Source organism: Bactrocera neohumeralis, chromosome 6 (assembly GCF_024586455.1).
Source record: "Bactrocera neohumeralis isolate Rockhampton chromosome 6, APGP_CSIRO_Bneo_wtdbg2-racon-allhic-juicebox.fasta_v2, whole genome shotgun sequence".
Classification (NCBI taxonomy): Eukaryota; Metazoa; Arthropoda; class Insecta; order Diptera; family Tephritidae; genus Bactrocera; species Bactrocera neohumeralis.
This window is the reverse complement of record NC_065923.1, coordinates 53,232,642-53,243,383: the sequence shown is the minus strand read 5'-3', so window position 1 is coordinate 53,243,383 and position 10,742 is coordinate 53,232,642. Positions and strand designations below refer to the sequence as shown.

General features: G+C 36.2%; 1 protein-coding gene across 6 annotated transcripts in view; it reads left to right on the top strand.

Annotated features, from left to right (window-relative positions):
* The first annotated feature begins 823 nt into the window (after positions 1-823).
* Positions 824-10,742, top strand: part of LOC126762686 (bicaudal D-related protein homolog) — a 91,719-nt gene continuing 81,800 nt past the window's right edge. The window contains exons 1-2 of one of the 6 annotated variants that reach the window (XM_050479620.1): positions 824-1,145; positions 6,965-7,164. In XM_050479620.1, the coding sequence (XP_050335577.1) occupies positions 6,982-7,164 (183 nt within the window). In that variant the 5' untranslated portion in view covers positions 824-1,145; positions 6,965-6,981. Of the gene's footprint in view, positions 1,231-4,685; positions 4,753-6,525; positions 7,165-10,742 lie in introns of those variants that run through there. The other 5 variants (XM_050479617.1, XM_050479619.1, XM_050479618.1 and 2 more) reach the window with 5 other exon arrangements.

Genomic DNA, 10,742 nt, shown 5'->3' with positions numbered 1-10,742 from the left:
ACAGAAAATTCTGCCAAAAGGTAAAAGTTTTTCAATACTTTGAAGAAAAGAAAATAATGCCAAATGTTAGAATTAGTTAAGATCAGAAAGAAAACTTAAGCAATGTCACCTTTATTTATTTTTATTTATTTCAGAATATCAGGTTTAAATTTAACTTTTGTGTTATTGGCTTTCCAAATCTTTCATTTTACTCTCTCTTTAAATTAAGAAAAATGTCTCCTGTCTTTTTATTCACAAACATTGACAAAAAATATGAAATTTAAAATTTCATTTAACCAAAACTAAACACTGTTAAACTTTTCCGACTCTTTTTAGTTTAATGCACTTTATTGCCAATAACTCTGTTTTCAATTCGTGCAGCTCTCCGGCGTTGCAATTTCTCACTGTAACTACAACATATGAGTAAAGCGCTTTTACCACGTTTTGTGGAACCTAAATTTATCTCTACTAACCAGCTCACCTGTGCTTGGCCAAAAACATTGCCGCTCTCTTCTTTATGCTCTTTGAGCAAAGCTGAACCTCTCGCACTTTGGGCCGCCGCTTGCCAAACAATGTAGTGAAACTTTAGTAAGGCACCAGCAGAAATGCTCACAACTGTGGTGCTTTATTGTTTGCTCAGTTGGTAAAATTGTTGGTAAGAGATAACTGCGTGTGCATGTGTGAACGTTAGGTTGTGTTTGTTGGTAGTTTCGTAGAACGCTTTAAGCCAAAACGCAACGGTTGACTTGGTTACTCACTCTCTAACGACATTTCCAGCTCAAGTGTGTTCGCGTGTGTGCGTGTATGGATTCGTGTTTTGGCTGTGTTTTGGTCTCGGCGCTTTGCCATTTCAGTTAATATCGAACATTTGCCCGGAGTTGTTGCTTTGGTGCTGACGGAAAAAATTTAAAAAACGTTGTGACTGAAACAACAACAAAACCAATAATCATAATAACAATAGTAAAAGCAATAAGAAATAAACAAAAACGTTCGTTACCATTCTTGACACCGTCGGCAGTATCTTACGGATCCGTGACTAGTTCAACGGCAGTCGTCTTTTGCATAAATAATCTCGACCAGTCGTCGGATCGGGCGTTAAAGTGAAGGCTTCATCAAGGGCTATATTGAGTACCGCGCGAGTTAAACGGCGAAGACGTGCAGTGTAGGTGAGCAGTGTCTGTGTGTGTTGCCAAAAAGGTGAAAATCAGCAACAAAAACAACAACAGCACCGATACGGCAGTTCAGTGAAAAGTAAGCTGCAGAAAGAGTGCATGTCACTGCAGAATCAACGATTTTTGTGTTCTTTTCTTTCTTGTTTTTGTTTTGCGTTTTTATCGCTCTGGCTTCGGTGTTGGCGGGGCAGCGGCGCTTTTTGACTTCGATTTTGTTTTGTCAATAAATGTTGTTGTCGCTGAAACAGTTAAGCAGAATTTCCGCGAGTGACACGTACTTAATACTTCTACAAGTAAATATGCAGATATGCATGTGTGTCTGTGTGTGTGTGCTTGGAAATCGAATAAACTGCAAACAATATACAGTTGTGCAGAAAAAAACAACAATAACAAATAATATTAAAATGCAAAACTAGAATGGTTTTGTTAATAATAATGTGAAAATGAAATGGAAAAAATTAAAAAAAAAATTTAATAGTGGACGGAAAATAAAATAGCAAAATTCAATAATATAAAAAAAGCTTATACAAAAAATACTTAAAAGAAAAGGAAGAAAACAATTAAGAATAAAAATGAAAGTTATTAAAATGTAGTGAAATTGTTTGTTTATTACTGATTGCAAAGTAAATAAAAAAATTTAATTTGACGCAAATGGATTGCTTCAAATGTATGTACATATGTACCTATGTATGTATGTCGAGGTCACCCCAATTGATGTGTGTGAAAATTATAAAGATTCATAAATATGGAGTAGTGATGATAATTTGGCTACATATTAGTTTAAAAATAAAGTTTTAGAACTTTTAGTAAATTATCATAATCGAAATATTTGTTAATAAAAATGTGACTGATGAATTTGTCTTAATAAGATGCAGTAGCCAATTGTTTTATGTTTTTATGCCCGCAACAGTAATTCTTATATAAAGTTTTCTACGATGTTTATAACACTAAGAAAGACGCGTCGGAGACCGTATAAAATATATACACAAAAGGTCGGTGTGGCGTGCTCTGTCGATTAACCATGTTCGTCTGTCTGTTTGTCTGTAGATACCCGAACTAGTTCATCAGTTTTTGCGATATCAATCTGAAATTCGGCACTCGTTCTTTTCTCCTCAAGAAGCAGCTCATTTGACGGATGTATATTAGATGCAGCTGCCCTTGTATGGAGAACTTGCTTATATGCCTCGTTATCTTCTCGAGATTTGGTCTAAAGCTGCAAACTTCAATCATTCTTATTGTTCACAGCGGACCACTATAGCATATATTGCATACATACCGATACCGATCTTTTTATACCCTTTTACGCTATAAAAGTGCACCTAAAGGGGTGCTATACTGCAACCAATATTTCTACAAAGAAGGTGAGAATTGACAATTGAGACTCTCCAGAAGTTGAAATTCAAAATATATTCGGAGAACAATCCCAAAAACCTTAAATCTATGTGTTTTCTATTACATGCATATTACGACTTTTCATATATGTATATCATTATCCAGTTTTCTAGTTGAAAAACAAAGAAACTTCAAATTTAATTGGAAATGTTCATTAACATTCGAAAGAATCATCTCTTTCAAATGTTGACCGCGGCTGCGTCTCAGATGGTCCATCCGTTGAGTCCAATTTTCGAGTACTCGTTCGAGTATTTCGATTGGTAACTGGCGAATTACACGCGCGATGTTTTACTCCAAGGCCTGAATCGAAGCGGGATTGTCCGCATAGATTTTACACTTTACATATCCCCACAGGACAAGTATAACGGTGTGATATCACACGTTCTGGGTGGCCAATCGAGTGATCTAAAACATGAAATTACCTGCTCACCGAAGTTGCTGCGAACGGCGCCGAATCGAATCTCCACGCTCTTCGTAAACACTCTCAGCTACGGCTGCTATATCTTCCTCCCTGCCTGCTTGACGTGGTCGAATATTATCCAATAATGAATGCTGACTCTTAAGATGGGTGATGAAATTCTACGCTCAGTGGGCTAAGTTGAGCGAAGCGTGCGAAACGCGTTTATTTTTCTGAACATAAATTTTCCTAATAAAGTTGAACGATTTCTAAACGTTGTTCGGGTGTAAGTTTTTCGATGATGATATGCCAAACAGTACTGAGCAAAAATAAGATGACACAACTCACGCTTGATCTATCGAAAAATGCTATTGGAAAAAGAACCTCTACTTGGATCACCCGTCATACGCAAAATACAACTATTGTTTACTTCTATTAACAATTAGTCCGAGTTCGGTGTCAGCTTTGCTACTAAGTGGTAAATAGAAAGACTTTCAAGTTTTAAAGCGATCCTAATCGGTTCAGTAATCTTAATAGAAACTTCCTTGGGCACAAATGTGCTAAGAAGTTTGGTATAGCCTGGTATAGCCTGTCGATAAATAGTCGCTATTTGGCAGAATTATTTAGTATAAAGCTGAACCAGGTCTAGTTTGTAGCAAGGCGCTCGTTTAACCGTTAAGGGGTCTGCATTGTTCAGAAATAGAATTGTTTCTGATAATGAAATATCATAAAATTAGACTAATAAGATTTTGCTGCATTGTAATACCCTATATTGAAAGTTTTGAAATACACTAAAAATGGTATATTCGTTTTACTTCAAAGCTCTCAAAACAATATTAATGAAATATTAGCAAAACTAAGTCATGTGAAAGCTCCTAAACCGGCTACAGCCGAAAACTTTTAATTTTGAAACTAAAAAAGTAGAAAATTTGGCTCTTAACTTATAGAGTTCAAACGTAACTCTATTCGTGGATTAATAAGTGGTAATACTAAATTTAAAAAAAAAAAAAAAAACCTTATATGCTTTGCACTGATTTGGTACAACAACACAAGCGAGAAAACAGCGACTAAAACTGCAATGGCAAAACAAAATATGAAGTAAAATAGCAAAATCTGATAAGAATTAAAATAAAAAAAAATATGCAGCAAGATTCTAAAAAATACAAAAAACAGAAATAAAATTAATGTAACCCCGCGCACACGAGTAAAGTCAGCAGCGCGTGAAAAACATATAGCGGAGCGATGGCGCAACGCGGGCCGGCAGACGCACTAACAGATGCACAGTAGTTAGAAAAGCGCGCACACATACATACATAGATAATAGTGAGGATGGCACATGAAGATAATGAAAGATAAGGCAATAGAAAACAAAAGTCAAAAAACTAAAAATATAACGGAAGAATTTCAGAATTATGCAAAAAGATTAGTTAGCGTTATTTTGTTGCGTTCGGTGGAATAACAAAAACAAAACCAGATAGCTAGCTAGTGCGAGAACGCCCCCAAGTGGCAAGTATTTTGTGCGTGTTGATTTGGTATGAATGGATGACACGCATGTGTGTGTGTATGTGTTTGTACATATAAATGTGTGCATGTGTGTGTTTTATGTGCTCTACTAACTTTGCTTGCATTCACATCCATAAATAAAGTTCATGTCGACACATTGCACTTACTTTAAAGAGAAATGCTACAAAAAAACATATTTTATATTTGCAACTAACTAGTGCAACCACACGAAACAACAGCTTTAACGACAACGCCGACACACATACATGCTTAAGTTTATATATGCAGATAGACATCTCTCTCATACTAGTAAGTAATTAACTCCTGTGTTTTTGCGACATTTTTCCATCTTCTGCTCATCTTTAATGCGGCATAAGTCTGCCATACAGGCATACACATGCATATACATATGTACACTGTCAGCCATGCCGAAATGGGAAGCGACACCGAGCCGTTTTGTGAAATTACAAATCCATAGTAAATGCAACGGCAAAGTAATGCAAAGTGTAGCAAAAAAGTGACACCAAAACTCTGCCACATTGACGTAAGCACATGCTTACATATGCATGCGTGTGTGTGTGCAATTGCATATGAATACCGTTGAGGTAAAAGCCGCTTAACGTGCGCTGACCTTCAGTGCAACTGCACCAAAGCGGCGCAACCAAACACATTTCATACACATTTACACATTCATTTGGAAACATATACAGACCTACATACATACGCACATAAATATATCACAAATGTGAAGGAAGAAATAAAAGTGTAAATATTATATATGCACTTCGAGTGCAACGAAACGCTGCTGCATTGCTTTTGGGGAGAAGGGGGCGGTGGCGGCCAGGTGGGCATATCATTACCACCAAGTGGAACTAAGCGCTATGTAGATAAACGGTTCATGGGTGGTTGGGCTACATAAAGCACTTTGCTTGCGCAAAAACAGTTAGGGAATTTGCTTAACCCACACCAACAAAAACATTGAAGACGAAGGGGAGAAGGCTAAAAAAATGATAGAAATCGACTGCACTGACACAAAATTTCCATGTGACCTTAGTTGCCCCGAAATATGAAGAAAACAAGATGGATACGCCTGCAGTGTGTTGGTTGTCCCCCATTTACTTGCTGCATTTTTCATGTTTCGGCTTTCTTATTGGCCTCGTTCCATTGCGTTCGGTCATTCTGTGCACTTAAAGTTGGAGCTTTACTTCAATTTTGAATTTGTTGCAGTTGTTATTGGGGTGGATTAAAACATTTTTGGTTTAATACAAAACCTGCTTCATTCCATTTACTTTCAATCGGACTTCATGGGAACGACACTTTCGTTAAGATAAAACACAGTTTACATAGATAGAATCGAGGCATTTTCCTAACCGTACACTTTATTGTAGTTAAATACTCCCTAACCTCACTATCACCAGCATTGAGCTACTTCTGAGAATAGTTGGGTTACCAGGCCACAACGGAATCGTAACAATTGTAATGCCGATGAGTTCGCAAGGAAAGACATCTCAGCCTTGCTATCGGTGAATGGAACATTTCAAACTCGTGGGACCTTGACTTCCGCGGTTGCAAGACCCTTCTAGTCTAAAGAAAATTGCAAAAGAAACAGCACCCTCGTCGCCAAAGACAATTTGACTTTCCTTTTCCTTTTCTGTTAATTCTTATGCTTTCAAAGTTGTTTAGTTCGATAAATAGAATAGATTTTCTAAGAAATTTCCGCAAATACAATCGACAGTCCTTAGTCGAATAAAATGACGAAACCGTTCCGATTTCGTAGACCCAATTGTCGTGGAAATAATTTTTAAATCTGATAGTTGGCTATTTATCAGCCCTTAAACTCCCTTGAAGCTGCTGATTGGTTATTGGTTCAAATACTTGGTTTGGATCTTGTAAACATTAGAGACACTTACTAAATGTCTTATATCACAAATGGTGTTGGACTAATCTTTTTCACACATAGCACACATACACATCTTTTGTACATAAGATCTGCCAGCGTTATGTCGCCACAATCCGTGTACTGTAATTAAAAAAATTAACCACTTATTTACATATGTATATATAAATATTACTTCATTCAAGGCATCAACTCGCATTTTAATACATAAATAACCAAACAAAAGGAGAGAAAAAATATTACGTCTAACTCGCAAAGCTTCAAACCATCATTTATCAAACATATGAGTAATACTAAACATTTAAGAAACTAAATACCTAAATAATAATTTTGTGTGATTTGTGAAAAAATAAAATAAAAAATCGACGTGTACAAAATGCGCGCTTGGGTTAAATATGCATAAACCTTGGCTAAATCGTAGATCTTTATACGCTGAGCGCGATCGTGATGATCCAGCGATGCACCATCATCACAACGGTTTGCACTCTGCATCAGCTATAAAGCATAAGCAACCAACCTCGTTGATGTCGTCGCCGTCGTCGTCAATGTCGTTGTCGTCGTCGTCGTCGCCATCCTCATCAACGAACATTTTACATAATTCAAGTATTGGTTCCATTAATTTAGAGGATTATATAACCGCAATGGAGGCACGTACCAAAGCATTAGACCGTCAACAATCCGAAGTTGATGTATGGGCACAACTACAACAAAAAGAATCGGATATATTACTAGCCGCAGAGTTGGGCAAAGCGCTATTGGAGAAGAACGAAGAACTGGTGAAACAGCATGAGAAACTCATCGAGGACTATTCCATGAAAATCGAGGTGAGTACAAAACTTGAAAAAGTAAAAATAATTTCACAGTTCAAAGAACTTTCTCGGAGAAAATTTTTAGTGATGGAGATTACCAGTTTGTCTAGCATTGAAACTCGAAGTCAATGAAAATATAAAAATAATTTCTCAGTTAAATGAACTTTGTCGAATAAAATGTTTAGGGGAAGGTACGCGCGTCGCACAGTTTATCTAACATTGAAAACCGAAGTCATTGACTATTGACTTCCTTTGTTTCTTGAACTCTTCCGAGGTAGATAAGCCAACCATTAGCGTATGGCACGTAAATAGGAGTGTAGGCATTTGTCAACAAAGCGCCTGAAGTGAAATTTAACTAACCTCTACCGAGGCCACTATGTTAATTACGACGCGTAGGGGGCGTTAGCTGCGCTGAAACAATTCAGACAGGAGTCAATAAGCTGATGTGCCCGACACACCTTGAACTTAACGCCCGAATGTTTATCAGTAATCAACATAGTACATATGTATATATATATATATATATATATATATATATGTTTATATAGTAGCTCTACTAGATTATCTAGTAATAGAAAGTAAAACCGTATTGACGCAGCGAAAATTGTGATAGTTTGAATAGCTCTGGACACTGTGGCGTTACGACAAACAAATAAAAAAACGCTAGAATATCAGAACTCATAATTTTTTATGTGGCACATTTACCTTCTGGGAAAAGCGAAAGCTATAAAACCACAAAACCGCCGAACGAAAAACTATAATGAAAAGAAAAGCAAAAATTATTAGTAAAACGTACATATCAACGAACGAAAAGTTCAAGGCCAAACGACACGAATGACAAGCTCGATTGACGAATATTGTGTACAACACTTGCGTATACACATGTATGTATGTATGCATGTGTAAGCTTTTAACTATTCTCCCAAGCACCAGCTTGTGCTTATCATGTATTGCCGCGTGTCTCTTGTAAGGTGTTGTAGGTGCAGTTATATTTATATGTATACTTATATACATACTTTGATAGCCTTTCGGTGGCGCTACACCTGTCTTTCGCACGCTCATGGGTGGATACTGATTTTTTTGTTGCTTGTTCACCGCGTATGCAAGGCGTTTTCTATTCGTGGGGGTTCACTGATAATATATTGTGGCTCGTGTCACTGGAAATGCGCGCCAGAAGTGTCATGGAACTGATAGTGGTTCTACGGTTCATAATCAATAAGTCTACATACATAAGTAATATAGAGTACGAGGAGTGTTTTATATGAGAAAGTAGTGGACTCTAAAAAGTGGTATTCGCAAAGAAAAGTAAAAATTACTGCTTCACATATTTTCAATCGGATCAGCATTCAGAGCCCAAACTCAGTCGCTGAATGTTATACTTGAAATCTTTCCTTGAACTTCACAATAAAGCAAGCTTGCCTCATCTGTAGAGCCGAAGAGTTTATAACCAGTCAGCCGACCTTAGTCCAGTCATTTAAGCTTAAATTAGGGAAGAATCTCGGGATTCGATATACCCATTTATATGTCTGTAAATACTTGTATATTGACACCCTAAAATTGTATCAAAACCTACATATGGCAGGGTATTAGGGTGTCAATATACAAGTATTTACAGACATACATATGTATAAATGGGTATATCGAATTCCGAGGTGAACTTACTATAATGACTGGACTAACCTGTCCTAGTAGCCGGAAATTAAATAATATTCGTTAAATTGTCGTTAATTTTTTCCGACAATTCAAAACTCCGGTCTCGTTTCTATACCCTGTATATTAGGACGGACGTAATACTTATGTATATCTCTTATTATACATCAGAAATGCCTACTTAATCCAAAGTGACACTATGTCGATTAAAAAACTTTATAATTTTGTGGCATACGAAATTCTTCAAACTACCAGAAACTTTTGTTAAGACGAGAAATATATGATGGGTATTCGCTTTATCAGGCCTTTGCAAGCGTTTTAATAAACATAACGCCTCACTTTTAAGGCCCAACATAACAGCAACCTTCTCTCTTGTATTTGGAGATCAGTCTGACGACAGTTGGTGCAGGATATGGAACACCTGGCTATAAATACCGAAGAAAATTACCTCAACTAATAAGTATAGTCGTTTCAATACAAGCATTAAAATTTAAAAAATCCCCCTCTCATATCGATTTGAAATAGAAAACTTAGCCGATAGGCGCTTAATTTTCCAACACATGTGTCATATTTATTTATATTTGATGTTGAACTTCTAATGACGCATCCGATAAAACACAGTACCACAAACGTCAATTAAGTATTAAGGCGTTATACAGGGTGTTTCAAAAAAACGTTGGTGCTTAAGTAAAAAGCATTGACACAGAAAGGAAACATTTTTATTTCTCGAGCATATTTTTCGCTGGGTAAATTTGTGACTGCAAACATTTTGTTAAGAAAATATGTTATGAAACACTGCCAGTTATCAAAAGTATAAACTAAAACTTACCTTGAAGGTACCCTTTAAATATGTATATGCACCATTAGCTCGGGTACAATAACCGCCTGTTACAATATGTAGAGCCTTCTTCGTCAACAAACGCAAGCCATTCGAAACAGGTAAATAAACAAAATGCGCACAAAAACGCAAATGAAATGAATGTTATGGCGGAATAATCGATGGTACTGCGTTATAAAGGTAAATAAGCTAAGAATGGGGTAGTTAGCTCGTGTTATAATGGTGATAGGGGTAGCCAGACAATATGTCCCATCGACAGCGCGGATAGTTTATATTATTGAAACAACATGTGTGGGAAGTAAATAACTTGGGAAATATTTATGCATGTACACAGTTAATTTTGTATATCAATGACATATGATGAAAACGCACAAATCGATAATAATTATTTTTTTGGTATTGATTGTTCCTCCTATGTAGCATAAATATTTTATTTTCATGTATGTATGTATTTGGAACTTTTAATTTTCCATGTGTAGACTCAAATTATTAAATTTTCAAGAGTTATTAAAATGTTTTAGATTTTCACTATATTTCACATATATAGTAGCTCACATTCTTGGAATTATTTGATAACTTAAGAAGGCTTAAACTTCACAGTAAAAAACTGTCTTAAGTAGTAATTCATTTCCCAAACGTTCAGTTAGTTTAACAATAGATTGTCAGAACAGAGCAAATCGATATTACGGTTACGACGAATCTAACAAAACAATATTTGACAGTGGCTAGGACAGATTTCCCGCAATCCCTATTTGCTTCAATGTCATTCTTTCCTATTAGAAAACAACTCTTTCAATTCAGAAGTGTCAGAGGTAATCAAAGCCAATAACTTGGGAACGGTTGGATGAACTGTCGAAACTTTGAAAATATTCTATTTAAGGAAGAATGTTCTGTGAGTTAGAAATTAACCCCCTCAGCAGAGATACCATCCGAATTCCCATTATTTATGCGAAAGCCCAAAAATTAATTAAAAATTACTACCTTTAAAAGGAGGTATGCAGTGTTACTCTCAAAACTTATGATAACAATATTCCACTGTAGATAGGTTTCGCTACAAGCTAAGTTCATGGTCTTTATATTGCGAAATTCATCTTAGCATTTAGTC